The sequence below is a fragment of the Simochromis diagramma genome, unplaced genomic scaffold (assembly GCF_900408965.1).
Source record: "Simochromis diagramma unplaced genomic scaffold, fSimDia1.1 OVJJ01000216.1, whole genome shotgun sequence".
NCBI lineage: Eukaryota > Metazoa > Chordata > Actinopteri > Cichliformes > Cichlidae > Simochromis > Simochromis diagramma.
In genome coordinates, this window is record NW_024386883.1 from 12,291,625 (window position 1) to 12,307,048 (window position 15,424).

A 15,424-nucleotide genomic window follows, 5' to 3' on the forward strand; every position below is an offset into this window, starting at 1 on the left:
TGTGTTGTAAACGTACAGCATATAAGAACACTGCTAACTGGACAGAGTACAGTGTAATAATAAAAAGAAGATTTTGTTTCTTTCTTTTCCTCTTTCTTCTTTTTTTATGTTTTGTGTGTCAAAAAAACAAAACAAAAAGAAAATAAACGTAATAAATGTGACATAATGTGCCATTCCCTCTGACATCAGTGCTACTGCCCTGCAGCACCACTGTTCTTTCTGACCAGCCTGAACTTGTCATGGCCCCTGGGTTTTTGTCCCAGTGTTCCTTATTCTTTGTTATTTAGATTCTGGGGTGAGTTGGTAGTCTTCATTCTTTCAGTTGTAGCTATATTTTGATTCCTGTGTTTTGAGTTATATGGTGTCTGGTTTATTTTTTAATTATTTTGTTTGTGTTTTAGAGTAGTATTTATAGAGCTAGCCACACAGCTATGGTTAGAATAATAGAAACACAGTGAAGCTGGAGGATGAACGCTAAGCATTAATAATAATAATGGATTGCATTTATATAGCGCTTTTCAAGACCATCAAAGCGCTTTACAATTCCACTCTTCATTCAGTCTCACATTCACACACTGGTGGAGGGCAAGCTACAGCTGTAGCCACAGCTGCCCTGGGGCAGACGGACAGAAGCGAGGCTGCCATATCGCGCCATCGGCCCCTCAGACCATCACCAGTAGGCGGTACGTGAAGTGTCTTGCCCAAGAACACAACGATCGAGATTGTCCGAGCCGGGGCTCGAACCAGCAACCTTCCGATTACAAGACGAACTGCCAACTCTTGAGTGACGATCGCCCTATAAATAAGTTAAGTACAATGTAATAAGCCCAGGAGAGTGAGGGTACTTATATGGCCAGAGTCTGCAGCAGTGAGGAGGTAGTTTGTGTTTTTGATGAGAGCAGTTTCAGTTTTGTGGTGTGATCTGAACACAGATTGAAAATTTAAAAAAAATGTGACATGTGTTGCCAGGATTTAACTAATGAATGAAAAGTTTGAAGTTGAAAAGTTACTGAAGTCTTTAAGGTCCAAATTCATGCCCATGATGACTTCAGGTCAGTTCAGTTAAATTCAGTTTTATTTGTATTTGCTTCACTCAGTATGAACAAGCACTTGGCAACAGCGGGTAGATAAACAGTGAGTAACAGTTTCCAGTGTAAACATTCAATTATAATTCGGTTTTCATCCGAAACACTTTCAGTTTCACACCAATCTGAGTACCTGGATGGAAGCTCCTCCCTGCACTGTTTACGCGTACCCTCTTCTTTGACAGAGTCATGTGATAAGATACAAAACAGAAAATTTCCATATGCTTCAGTTCAGTGTCTCAGCATTAAGAGACGAAAACAGCTTTTATCTAAAAATGAAAAGAGAGAACATTTGAATGAGGAGAAAAGGCGCAGCAAGTAATTCAGCTGCATCAAGAAAAACGGAGCTGTTTCATCTGTCTGCAACTTGTAAAGGAGCCAGTCACTATTCCCTGTGGGCACATCTACTGCATGAGCTGTATTAAAAACTACTGTAAAAACTAAGTGACTGCCATTATTCATATGCGGTGTGTGGCAAAATGAGCTCAAGACAAAGTAGAAATATATTTAAAGGTCCTTTATTATTCTTTATTATTATTCTGAACAAATTGAATTCTTAAAAAAACCAATTAAAACCTTAGAGTGAAAATTATCCTCTAAATGAGTCCATCAACAGCTGTAGAGGCTTGTTTTCTTGTTTAAATCAGAATACAAAACTCACATTAACAGTTAGAAAATACAGACAATACTAATTGAATTCATCATTTTCAGTAATAGAACAATAAAACATGAAATAACCCCATAATATACATTGCAAATAAGTAAGGAAAACCAATGGGCTTCAACCTACCAACCAGCCTGCAAGTATTGCACAAAGGCTTGAAACACCTACAAATACATCTTAATCAAAAACATGAAAAGTTTCAGTTTCACACCAATCTGATGACTGCCTCTCCTGGAATGAAGCACACCTTTCTAAGCCCCTCTCTGTTTACAGACTGTTTACCTCAGACGTTAGGCACACCCTATGTTATCACAGTCATGTGATAAGTGGAAAAACAGGAAATTTCCACACTCAGTGTCTCTATATAAAAGAGACAAGAGCAGCTTTTATCTGGGGAGACGTTACTTACATTGAGGAGACATGGCACAGCGAACGATTCAGCTGGATCAAGAAAAATTGAGCTGTTCCATCTGTGTGCAACTTTTAAAGCATCCAGTCACTATTTCCTGTGGGCACAGCTACTGCATGGACTGTATCAAAAACTACTGGGATGAGAAGGAAACACACAGCTGCCCTCAGTGCAGAGAGATTTTCACACCGCGGCCTGTTCTGGTGAAGAACACCATGTTAGCTGAGTTAGTGGAGGACCTAAAGAAAGTAGAACATCTGACAGCTTCACCTGATCATGCCTATCCTGGACCTGGAGATGTGGCCTGTTCTGGGAGGAAGCGGAAAGCCTCCAAGTCCTGCCTGATGTGTATGGCCTTTTACTGTGAGCATCACCTGCAGCCTCACTACAACATAGCTCCAATAAAGAGACACAAGCTCATTAAAGCCACTTCAAAGCTTCGGGAGAACATCTGCCCTCGCCACGATGAGGAGATGAAGATCTTCTGCTGCACTGATCAGCAGTGTGTCTGTTGTCTCTGCTTAATGGATGAACACAAAGACCATGTCACAGTGTCGCCTGCAGTGGAAAGAGCTGAGAAGCAGAAAAGGCTTGGAAGAAATCGACAAAAATTTCGTCAAAGAATTCAGGAAAGAGAGAAAGATGTGAAGATGCTTCATCGAAGAGGGGAGGCTATCAATCTTTCTGCTGATAAAGCTTTCAGAGAATGTGATAAGGCTTTCAAAGATTTGATCAGTCTCATTGAGCAAAAAAACTCTGAAGGGAAGCAGAAGATCAGATCCAAACAAAAAGCTGAACAGAACAGAGTCAAAGAGCTTCGGGAGAAAATAGAGCAGGAGATCAGAGATCTGAGGAGGAGAGACGCTGAACTGCAGCAGCTCTCACTGACAGAGGATCACCTCCATTTTCTGAAAAACTACTCCTCACTGTCACATCTGAGTGCATCTACAAACATACCCACCTACAACAATCTTACTCTGCAGTACTTTGAGGATGTGACTGCATCTGTGTCACGGACCAGAGATAAAGTGAAGGCTCTTCTCAGTGATGAGTGGCCAAAAATCTCAGTTGGAACGACCAAAGCAGATATTTTACTGCCTCAAGGAGAACCCAAAACCAGAGACGACTTTTTGAAATATTCTTGTCAGATCACTCTCGATCCAAATACAGCACACACACTGTTGTCACTGAGTGACAGCAACAGAAAAGTAACACTGATGAGTAGAAACCAGTCATATCCAAGTCATCCAGACAAATTCCTTAAAAGGTGGCAGGTCCTGAGCAGAGAGGGTCTGACTGGACGCTGTTACTGGGAGGTGAAGTGCAATGGGACAGTTGGAGTAGCTGTTGCATACAAGGATATCGGCCGTAGAGGGACCAGAGAGGAATGTGGATTTGGATTGAATGACAAATCCTGGTCATTAACAGTTTCAGGCAGCGGTTATGAATTCAAACACAACAACATTTCCACTCCCATCCCAGGCCCTCAGTCCTCCAGAATAGGAGTATATTTGGATCACAGGGCAGGAACTCTTTCTTTCTACAGCATCACTGAGACCATAAATCGTCTCCACAGAGTCCAGACCAGGTTCACTCAGCCTCTCCATGTTGGACTGTGGCTTCCACAAAGTGCTGGACACACTGCTGAGGTGTGTGAGCTCAAGAAGAGAATAAACATAAAATAGTGAAATTTGATGCCATGTGCTACTTGTTGAGATGTGTTTATCTATCCTGCACCTGTTAAAGATGAATCCTTATGGATATAAGTGTGTTCTTTAATTTCTTTGATTGTGTTGTTTTTAATAGTTATTTGGGTAAAACTGTTTATCTGGCAAAACAATATTCATTTCCTATATAGTTTATATTTAACCAGTTTTGTTGTAACATTAGCAGAAAAAACTCACATAAATATAAATTCATATGAAAATAACTTCAGTGTATTTAAAATTACAGAAAAAAATTATGTATCAGATAATTGTAATCAGGGTTAATATGGTGTTTGCATTTTTAATGTACTTTTTATTTCTATACTTAAGTTGGTGGATTGTAAAATGTTTAATTTTAGTTATGTTTTCATTTGATGATTATCACTAACATGATGAATGTAAACTTTGTAAAGAGACATTTAAAATAGAGCATTTAAAAATGTCAAATAATGATGAAATTAAAAAAGTGTAATATTAAAAACATACATAGCTCTACAACACTAATTTAAGTAGGAGGATGTGGATGTTAAAGTTGAATCGGAAAGAAATTTAAATATAACAGACGAGTTTTCCGTTATTATTTAGTAATTCATGTAAATTTTGATGTAGGGGCTTTGGAATTGATTAAGTATTTTACACGTATATTTTGGGATTTTTCAAGGTTACTTCATTTCATAAAAGATTTTCAAAAAGGGATTTAACAGATTTCTGGAACTGATGATCATTTAGATCCATTACTCTATATTAGCCATGTGTCTGTATGATATACCAGATGGAAAACTGATTTATTTGTTAAGAATTCTGCTCCATATTGACAATATGGAGAGTTGCCTGCTTAGGTAGGCTGATTTTTTTTCCCCATAATGCTCAGTTGGTATTAAAGGGCCCAAAGCATGCCAAGAATATATTCACCACACCATTACATCATCGGCCTCTGAACCATTGATAAAAGGCAGGACTGAGTCATACTTTCATGTTGTTGTATCTGTTATCAGTAACTCCCTGCAGGCAGGTAAAGAGCTACCCAAGAGTGTGAAACTGCAGCACCTGCAAAGCAGATCTTGTCGTGGAGTGATTGGCCAGATGAATTAAACTTTAAAGCTCTCCATCCACGTGGAAAAAAAAAAAGATGAATTTCTTCAGGCGTTGTGTGTACACAAGCCCTTCTGCTGGAGGGTTCTTCCTATTAAAAAGATGTTTTTCCTTCCCACTGTTGCCAAACCACTTGCTCATAGGGGGTCTTCTGATTGTTGAGGGTTTCTCTGTTTTCTCCATCTTACAGCAGGGTCTTGCCTTAAAATAGAAAGCACCATGAGGCAACCGTTGTTATTTGGCGTTATATAAATAAAAGTGTAAAGATCTTGGAGGACTGCACAGCAGCATGTCTCGCGTGGGCAAAACCCCAATGTTATGTTTTTTTATTTGTTATATTTGTAAATGAAAAAAAAAAATCTTATAAAAGTTACTTTCAGTTTCACACCAATCTGACTGCTCCCTTTCCTGGAATTAAGCACACCCGTCTATTTACCTCTCTGTTTACAGACTGTTCACCACAGGCGATAGGCACACCCTCTCTTATCACAGTCATGTGACAAGTTGAAAAACAGGAAATATCCATAAGCTCCTGATCCAATAATTAACAAAAATATTTGTTTTTTTTCTCTTTTCCTCTTTCTTCGCTTTCTGTGTTTTGTGTGTCAAACAAAGAAAATGAAAAACAAAAAGTTGATAAACTTAAGTGTGGAATAATGTGCCCTTCACTCTGACACCAGCAGATTTTTTTTCAATGCTACTGCCCTCTAGCACCACTGTTTTTTCTATCATTGACAAGCCTGAACTTGTCATTGCCCCTGGGTTTGTGTCTCATAGTTTTGTTTAGTTTATTATTATTTGTTGTTATTTAGTTTCTGGGATGAGTCAGTAGTTTTGATTCAGCTGTAGCCATATATATTGATTCCTGTGTTTTGAGTTTTCTGGAGTCTGGATTATTTTTTTCAATTATTTTGTTTGTGGTTTAGAGTAATATTTACAGAGTTTGCATTATTTTTTTTTCAGTTTTGCCGATGTTCTGTCCTTCCCCAGGACCCCAGAAGGGTCCCTACACAAGTATAATTCATTTGTAGTTGTTTGCACTTTATAATGAGGAATGTGTGGCTGTCTACGCCTGTGATGGATGCGTCCCTACTGAAACCTAGTTATGATTTCTAGAAAGAACAGCACTTTAAAAAACAGTTTTAATTGTTATTGGGATAACAAAGCATCTTTTAACCATAATACATTTACCTAAACAGAGATGTGAAAGTTGCTTTCTAATAAGTAATTAGGCCTATATTTGTTATTTACATGTTAAATGCTTGACCTGTAATCTGTATATTCTGTATGTTTCAAGCCAGACTTAAAAGAACTCTTCAGCATTAGTGATGTCTCACATCAACTGTTAAGCTTATTCTAAACTTGTTTTGGCTCCAGTCTATTCTGATCCATTCCCAGTATTTAAAATTATATAATGGACACTAAATGTACTAAAATGTTTATTTTTTGACAACTACAAGTCCATTTTTCCTATAAATTTGAGTCAATTTAATATTTCTCTATAAAAGGCATAAAGGGATCAGTGTTGAACGTTACTAATATTTAGTATTGCTAATTGTATTCCCAGTTAATTGTTGAGTGAGTAACAGTTTCCAATGTAAACATACAATTACAATTCTGTTTTCATCTGAAACACTTTCAGTTTCACGCCAATCTGAATACTTCCTTTCCTGGAATGAAGCACACCTTTTTAAGCTCCTCCCTGTTTATAGAGTATTCACTTCAGACTTTACTGATCTGCCGGTCATGTGATAAGATTCAAAACAGAACATTTCCATCTGCTCAGGTGAGTGTCTCTGCATGAAACAGCTTTTATCTGGAAACAGAAAGTAAGATGTCATTTGAGGGGAGAAGAAATAGCGCAGCAAGTAATTGAGCTGGATCAAGGCAAACTCATTCCCTCCCCTTTGACTCAGCAGCCAGTTAAAATATGGATCGAAACACCATGTGATCAAATGCGAGCGCTGAAAACACCACACACCATGGATCAGTGTCTCAGTGTCAGAAGGCATTGAATGGAGCTTTTCTCTAGTAAGGGAAAGTGAAACTTAATTTATCTGGAAGAGAAATGGCACATCAACTTATTCCGCTGGATCAAGAAAAATTGAGCTGTTCTATCTGTCTGAAACTTCTAAAGAATCCAGTCACTATTCCCTGTGGGCACAGCTACTGCATGACCTGTATCAGAAACTGCTGGAATGGGAAGGAAACCCACAGCTGTCCTCAGTGCAGGAAGACTTTCACACCGTGGCCTGTCCTGGTGAAAAACACCATTTTAGGTGAGCTAGTGGAAGACGTAAAGAAAGCAGGACTTCCAGCTACTTCATCTGGTCTTGCCTATGCTGGACCTGGAGATGTGGCCTGTGATTTCTGTTCTGGGAAGAAGCGGAAAGCCTCAAAGTCCTGCCTGATGTGTAGGGCGTCTTATTGTGAGCATCACCTTCAGCCTCACTACAACGTAGCTCCATTAAAGAAACACAAGCTCATCAATGATGCTTCAAAGCTTCAGGACAACTTCTGCCCTCGCCATGATAAGGTGATGGAGATCTTCTGCCGCACTGATCAGCAGTGTGTCTGTTATTTCTGCTCAATGGATGAACACAAAGACCATGTCACAGTGCCAGCTGCAGCAGAAAGAGCTGAGAGGCAGAAAGATCTTGAAACAAATCGAAAAAGTGTCCAACAGGTAATCCCAAACAGAGAGAAAGATGTGAAGATGCTTCAAGAGGAGGTGAAGGCTATCAATCTTTCTACTGATAAAGCTTTGAGGCAATCTGAGAAGATGTTCAAAGACTTGATCAATCTAATTGAGAAAAAAAGCTCTGAGGTGAAGCAGCAGATCAGATCCAAGCAAAAATCGGAACAGAACAGAGTCAAAGAGCTTCAGGAGAAAATAGAGCAGGAGATCAGAGATCTGAGGAGGAGAGACACTGAACTGCAGCAGCTCTCACTGACAGAGGATCACCTCCATTTTCTGAAAAGCTACTCATCGCAGTCACATCTGAGTGCATCTACAAACGTACCCACCTACAACAGTCTTACTCTGCAGTACTTTGAGGATGTGACTGCATCTGTGTCACGGACCAGAGATAAAGTGAAGGCTCTTCTCAGTGATGAATGGCCAAAAATCTCAGTTGGAACGACCAAAGCAGATATTTTACTGCCTCAAGGAGAACCCAAAACCAGAGACGACTTTTTGAAACATTCTTGTCAGATCACTCTCGATCCAAATACAGCACACACACTGATGTCACTGAGTGACAGCAACAGAAAAGTAACACTGATGACTAAAAATCAGTCATATCCAAGTCATCCAGACAAATTCCTTGAATGGTGTCAGGTCCTGAGCAGAGAGGGTCTGACTGGACGCTGTTACTGGGAGGTGAATTACAACAGGACTGTTGGAGTAGCTGTTGTATACAAGGATATCGGCCGTAGAGGGACCAGAGAAGAATGTGGATTTGGATTGAATGACAAATCCTGGTCATTAACAGTTTCAGGCAGCGGTTATGAATTCAAACACAACAACATTTCCACTCTCATCCCAGGCCCTCAGTCCTCCAGAATAGGAGTATATTTGGATCACAGGGCAGGAACTCTTTCTTTCTACAGCATCACTCAGACCATGAATCTCCTCCACAGAGTCCAGACCAGGTTCACTCAGCCTCTCCATGTTGGACTGTGGCTTCCACAAAGTGCTGGACACACTGCTGAGGTGTGTGAGCTCAAGAAGAGAATAAACATAAAATAGTAAAATTTGATGCCGTGTGCTACTTGTTGAGATGTGTTTATCTATCCTGCACCTGTTAGAGATGAATGCTTATGGATATAAGTATATTCTTTAATTTCTTTGATTGTGTTGTTTTCAATAGCTATTTGGGTAAAACTGTTTATTTGGCAAAACAATATTCATTTCCTATATATTTTATATTTAACCAGTTTTGTTGTAACATTTGCAGAAAAAACTCACATAAATATAAATTCATATGAAAATAACTTCAGTGTATTTAAAATTACAGAAAAAAATTATTATGTATCAGATAAGTTGGAATCAGGGTTATTATGGTGTTTGCAGTTTTAATGTACTTTTTATTTCTATACTTAAGTTGGTGGATTGTAAAATGTTTAATTTCAGTTATGTTTTCATGAACTTTTTTTTATTTACTGCTGTTTGTGAAATAAAGTGAGCAATGTACACTAAAGTTTCCTGTTTCAAGAAATAAAATATCACTAACATGATGAATGTAAATTTTGTAAAGAGACATTTAAAATAGAGCATTTAAAAATGTCAAATAATGATGAAATTAAAAAAGTGTAATATTAAAAACACACATAGCTCTACAACACTAATTTAAGTAGGAGGATGTGGATGTTAAAGTTGAATTGGAAAGAAATTTAAATATAACAGACGAGTTGTCCGTTATTATTTAGTAATTCATGTAAATTTTGATGTAGGGGCTTTGGAATTGATTAAGGATTTTACACGTATATTTTGGGATTTTTCAAGGTTACTTCATTTCATAAAAGATTTTCCAAAAGGGATTTAACAGATTTCTGGAACTGATGATAATTTAGATCCATTACTCTATATTAGCCATGTGTCTGTATGATATACCAGATGGAAAACTGATATATTTGTTAAGAATTCTGCTCCATATTGACAATATGGAGAGTTGCCTGCTTAGGTAGGCTGATTTTTTTCCCCATAATGCTCAGTTGGTATTACAGGGCCCAAAGCATGCCAAGAATATATTCTCCACACCATTACATCATCGGCACTCTGAACCATTGATGAAAGGCAGGACTGAGTCATACTTTCATGTTGTTGTATCTGTTATCAGTAACTCCCTGCAGGCAGGTAAAGAGCTACCCAAGAGTGTGAAACTGCAGCACCTGCAAAGCAGATCTTGTCGTGGAGTGATGGCCAGATGAATTAAACCTTAAAGCTCTCCATCCACGTGGAAAAAAAAATGATGGATTTCTTCAGGCTTTGTGTGTACACAAGTGTGTCCTATTAAAAAAGATGTTTTTCCTTCCCACTGTTGCCAAACCACTTGCTCATAGGGGGTCTTCTGATTGTTGAGGGTTTCTCTGTTTTCTCCACCTTACAGCAGGGTCTTGCCTTAAAATAGAAAGCACCATGAGGCAACCGTTGTTATTTGGCGTTATATAAATAAAAGTGTAAAGATCTTGGAGGACTGCACAACAGCATGTCTCGCGTGCCTAACCCCACTGTTATGCTTTTTTATTTGTTATTTTTGTAAATGAAAAAAAGAAATATCTTATAATAGTAACTTTCAGTTTCACACCAATCTGACTGCTCCCTTTCCTGGAATTAAGCACACCTGTCTATTTACCTCTCTGTTTACAGACTGTTCACCTCAGGCGATAGGCACACCCTCTCTTATCACAGTCATGTGACAAGTTGAAAAACAGGAAATATCCATAAGCTCCTGATCCAATAATTAACAAAAATATTTTTGTTTTGTTTCTCTTTTACTCTTTCTTCCTTTTTTGTGTTTTAAACAAAGAAAATGAAAAACAAAAAGTTGATAAACTTAAGTGTGGAATAATGTGCCCTTCACTCTGACACCAGCAGATATTTTCCAATGCTACTGCCCTCTAGCACCACTGTTCATTGACAGGCCTGAACTTGTCATTGCCCCTGGGTTTTTGTCTCACAGTTTTGTTTAGTTTATTATTATTCTTTGTTATTTAGTTTCTGGGATGAGTCAGTAGTTTTGATTCAGCTGTAGCCATATATATTGATTCCTGTGTTTTGAGTTTTCAGGAGTCTGGATTATTTTTTTTTAATTATTTTGTTTGTGTTTTAGAGTAGTATTTACAGAGTTTGCATTATTTTTTTTTCCAGTTCTGCCGATGTTCTGTCCTTCCCCATTCTGCGTTAATCTTCATTCTAACAGTAGGATTTTATCTTTTCATTTTTTTTTTAATAAACATTTTCTAAGTTGAGTTCTTTTTAGGTTGTATTTTGAGCTTGGATTCCTGTTTTGATTTTCATCCCACTATGAGCTATTTATTTAATTCTATCATTGTTTAGTTCCAATACTGTTAATATTGGTGATATTTTGTTACTGTCCTCTAGATTTACCTTCTTTGGCTGATGTCTAGCTATTTGGCTGGTTGACAGGATATTTATACCCATGATGACTTCATGTCAGGTCAGTTCAGTTCAGTTCAGTTTTATTCACATTTAGTTCAGTCACTATGAGGAAGCACTTGGCAACAGCAGGGAGATAAAACTCCTTTTAGCAGGAGGAAGTTTCCAAGAGAACCAAGTTCTGGGAGGAGCAGCTCTCCACCATGACCAGCTGGGGGTGAGGAGAAAGAAAAGAGCAGGAAGAGAAGACAAAAGGCAAACTACCGAAGAGAGTTTAATAACTGCTAAGTGTTAAATACAGTAGTGGTGCAGAAACAGAAAAGGAGTCAAAAGAGAGAAGAAGAAATGCTCAGTGCATCATAGGAAACCTCTCTAATTTTAAGGTGTGAAGAAATATGACATGAAGGGTCCCTACACTAGTATAATTAATTTGTAGTTGTTTGCGTTTTATAATGAGGAATGTGTGGCTGTCTACGCCTGTGATGGATGCGTCCCTACTGAAACCCAGTTATGATTTCTAGAAAGAACAGCACTTTAAAAAACAGTTTTAATTGTTATTGGGATAACAAAGCATCTTTTAACCATAATACATTTACCTAAACAGAGATGTGAAAGTTGCTTTCTAATAAGTAATTAGGCCTATATTTGTTATTTACATGTTAAATGCTTGACCTGTAATCTGTATATTCTGTATGTTTCAAGCCAGACTTAAAAGAACTCTTCAGCATTAGTGATGTCTCACATCAACTGTTAAGCTTATTCTAAACTTGTTTTGGCTCCAGTCTATTCTGATCCATTCCCAGTATTTAAAATTATATAATGGACACTAAATGTACTGAAATGTTTATTTTTTGACAATTACAAGTCCATTTTTCTCATAAATTTGAGTCAATTTAATGTTTCTCTAAAAAGGTATAAAGGGATCAGTGTTGAACGTTACTAATATTTAGTATTGCTAATTGTATTCCTAGTGAATTGTTGAGTGTGTAACAGTTTCCAATGTAAACATACAATTACAATTCTGTTTTCATCTAAAACAGTTTCAGTTTCACGCCAATACTCCCTTTCCTGGAATGAAGCACACCTTTTTAAGCCCCTCCCTGTTTATAGAGTATTTACTTCAGACTTTACTGATCTGCCGGTCATGTGACAAGATGCAAAACAGAACATTTCCATCTGCTCAGGTGAGTGTCTCTGCATGAAACAGCTTTTATCTGGAAAACAGAAAGTAAGATGTCATTTGAGGGGAGAAGAAATGGCGCAGCAAGTAATTGAGCTGGATCAAGGCAAACTGAGCTGTTCTATCTGTCGGAAACTTCTAAAGAATCCAGTCATTATTCCCTGTGGGCACAGCTACTGCCTGACCTGCATCAAAAACTGCTGGAATGAGAAGGAAACCCACAGCTGTCCTCAGTGCAGGAAGACTTTCACACCGCGGCCTGTCCTGGTGAAAAACACCATTTTATGTGAGCTAGTGGAAGACGTAAAGAAAGCAGGACTTCCAGCTACTTCATCTGGTCATGCCTATGCTGGACCTGGAGATGTGGCCTGTGATTTCTGTTTTGGGAGGAAGCGGAAAGCCTCCAAGTCCTGCCTGATGTGTAGGGCGTCTTATTGTGAGCATCACCTCCAGCCTCACTACAACGTAGCTCCATTAAAGAAACACAAGCTCATCAATGATGCTTCAAAGCTTCAGGAGAACTTCTGCCCTCGCCATGATAAGGTGATGGAGATCTTCTGCCGCACTGATCAGCAGTGTGTCTGTTATCTCTGCTCAATGGATGAACACAAAGACCATGTGACAGTGCCAGCTGCAGCAGAAAGAGCTGAGAAACAGAAAGATCTTGAAACAAATCGAAAAAGTGTCCAACAGATAATCCCGAACAGAGAGAAAGATGTGAAGGTGCTTCAAGAGGAGGTGAAGGCTATCAATCTTTCTGCTGATAAAGCTTTCAGAGAATGTGATAAGGCTTTCAAAGATTTGATCAGTCTCATTGAGAAAAAAAGCTCTGTAGGGAAGCAGAAGATCAGATCCAAACAAACAGCTGAACAGAACAGAGTCAAAGAGCTTCAGGAGAAAATGGAGCAGGAGATCAGAGATCTGAGGAGGAGAGACACTGAACTGCAGCAGCTCTCACTGACAGAGGATCACCTCCATTTTCTGAAAAACTACTCCTCACTGTCACATCTGAGTGCATCTACAAACATACCCACCTACAACAATCTTACTCTGCAGTACTTTGAGGATGTGACTGCATCTGTGTCACGGACCAGAGATAAAGTGAAGGCTCTTCTCAGTGATGAATGGCCAAAAATCTCAGTTGGAACGACCAAAGCAGATATTTTACTGCCTCAAGGAGAACCCAAAACCAGAGACGACTTTTTGAAATATTCTTGTCAGATCACTCTCGATCCAAATACAGCACACACACTGTTGTCACTGAGTGACAGCAACAGAAAAGTAACACTGATGAGTAGAAACCAGTCATATCCAAGTCATCCAGACAAATTCCTTGAATGGTGTCAGGTCCTGAGCAGAGAGGGTCTGACTGGACGCTGTTACTGGGAGGTGAAGTGCAACGGGACTGTTGGAGTAGCTGTTGCATACAAGGATATCGGCCGTAGAGGGACCAGAGAGGAATGTGGATTTGGATTGAATGACAAATCCTGGTCATTAACAGTTTCAGGCAGCGGTTATGAATTCAAACACAACAACATTCCCACTCTCATCCCAGGCCCTCAGTCCTCCAGAATAGGAGTATATTTGGATCACAGGGCAGGAACTCTTTCTTTCTACAGCATCACTGAGACCATGAATCTCCTCCACAGAGTCCAGACCAGGTTCACTCAGCCTCTCCATGTTGGACTGTGGCTTCCACAAAGTGCTGGACACACTGCTGAGGTGTGTGAGCTCAAGAAGAGAATAAACATAAAATAGTGAAATTTGATGCCATATACTACTTGTTGAGATGTGTTTATCTATCCTGCACCTGTTAAAGATGAATCTATGTATCAGATAGGCTGGAATCAGGGTTATTGTGGTGTTTGCATTTTTAATGTACTTTTCATTCCTATACTGTGTATTTGGCAAAACAATATTCATTTCCTATATAGTTTATATTTAACCACTGTTTTGTTGTAACATTAACAGAAAAAACTCACATAAATATAAATTCATATGAAAATAACTTCATTATATTTAAAAATACAGAAAAAAGTAATTATATATCAGATGTGTTTGATTCAGGGTTATTATGGTGTTTGCATTTTTAATGTACTTTTCATTTTTAGATTTAAGTTGGTGGAAAATGATTGTAAAATGTTTAATTTTAGTTATGTTTTCATGAACTTTATTTATTTACTGCTGTTTGTGAAATAAAGTGAGCAATGTACACTAAAGTTTCCTGTTTCAAGAAATAAAATATCACTAACATGATGAATGGAAATTTTGTAAAGAGACATTTAAAGTGGAGCATTCAATAATTTCAAATAATGATGAAATTTAAGAAAGTATAACCTTAAAAACATACATACTGTAGGTCTACACTAATTTAAGTGGGAAAATATGGATGTAAAAGTTGAATTGGAAAGAAATTTAAATATAGGAGAAGAAAAAGTTTTCATAATAAGAAAAGCAGGAAGTAAACTAGCAAAGTGGAAAATGAAAATGATATTTTAATGTATGGATCATTATTTTATGATGTAGTAATTTATGTAAATTTTGCTGTAGTGGCTTTGGATTGATCGAGGATTTTACAGATATAACAGATTTTTGGAACTGATGATCATTTAGATCCATTACTAGCAATATGTCTGTCTGATGTATCAGATGGAAAACTGATATATTTGTTAAGAATTCTGCTCCATATTGACAATATGGCGAGTTGCCTGCTTAGGTAGGTTGAGGGGTTTAAATATTACAGGGCCCAAAGTGTGCCAAGAACATATTCACCACACCATTACATCATTGGCACTCTGAACTTGATAAAAGGTAGGCTTGAGTCATACTTTCATGTTGTTGTATCTATTATCAGTAGTTCCGTGCAGGCAGGCAAAGAGTGTGAAACTGGCAGAGGTGTGGACTCGAGTCACATGACTTGGACTCGAGTCAGACTCGAGTCATTAATTTTATGACTTTAGACTTGACTTGAAAAAATGTTCTAAGACTTGTGACTTGACTTGGACTTTTACACCAATGACCTGGGACTTGAATTGGACTTGAACCGGTTTACTTGAAAAGACTTGATATTTCACCCCAAATATAAAATTTAACATGCATATTATATAGAGATTGAAAATGTGACGTCATTCAGGGGTAAAACCGCAAAGGATTCTGGGAACTCGTGG

General features: G+C 38.2%; 3 protein-coding genes across 3 annotated transcripts; all 3 read left to right on the forward strand.

The window, feature by feature from the left end:
- The first annotated feature begins 1,854 nt into the window (after positions 1-1,854).
- Positions 1,855-4,194, forward strand: LOC120733845 (tripartite motif-containing protein 16-like). Its single transcript, XM_040032305.1, has one exon. The coding sequence runs from the start codon at positions 2,170-2,172 to the stop codon at positions 3,841-3,843; it is 1,674 nt and encodes a 557-aa protein (XP_039888239.1). The 5' UTR covers positions 1,855-2,169; the 3' UTR covers positions 3,844-4,194.
- A 2,448-nt stretch (positions 4,195-6,642) lies between these two features.
- On the forward strand, positions 6,643-9,758 carry LOC120733843 (tripartite motif-containing protein 16-like). Its single transcript, XM_040032304.1, has one exon. It carries the CDS (start codon positions 7,025-7,027, stop codon positions 8,705-8,707), a length of 1,683 nt encoding a protein of 560 aa, XP_039888238.1. The 5' UTR covers positions 6,643-7,024; the 3' UTR covers positions 8,708-9,758.
- Positions 9,759-12,317: 2,559 nt separating this feature from the next.
- Positions 12,318-14,513, forward strand: LOC120733842 (tripartite motif-containing protein 16-like). Its single transcript, XM_040032303.1, has one exon. It carries the CDS (start codon positions 12,333-12,335, stop codon positions 14,013-14,015), a length of 1,683 nt encoding a protein of 560 aa, XP_039888237.1. The 5' UTR covers positions 12,318-12,332; the 3' UTR covers positions 14,016-14,513.
- Positions 14,514-15,424: the final 911 nt, after the last annotated feature.

Excerpts from the sequence above, each read along its gene's own strand:
- LOC120733845 (XM_040032305.1), top strand. The coding sequence starts at position 2,170 with ATGGCACAGCGAACGATTCAGCTGGATCAAGAAAAATTGAGCTGTTCC.
- LOC120733843 (XM_040032304.1), top strand. The coding sequence starts at position 7,025 with ATGGCACATCAACTTATTCCGCTGGATCAAGAAAAATTGAGCTGTTCT.
- LOC120733842 (XM_040032303.1), top strand. The coding sequence starts at position 12,333 with ATGGCGCAGCAAGTAATTGAGCTGGATCAAGGCAAACTGAGCTGTTCT.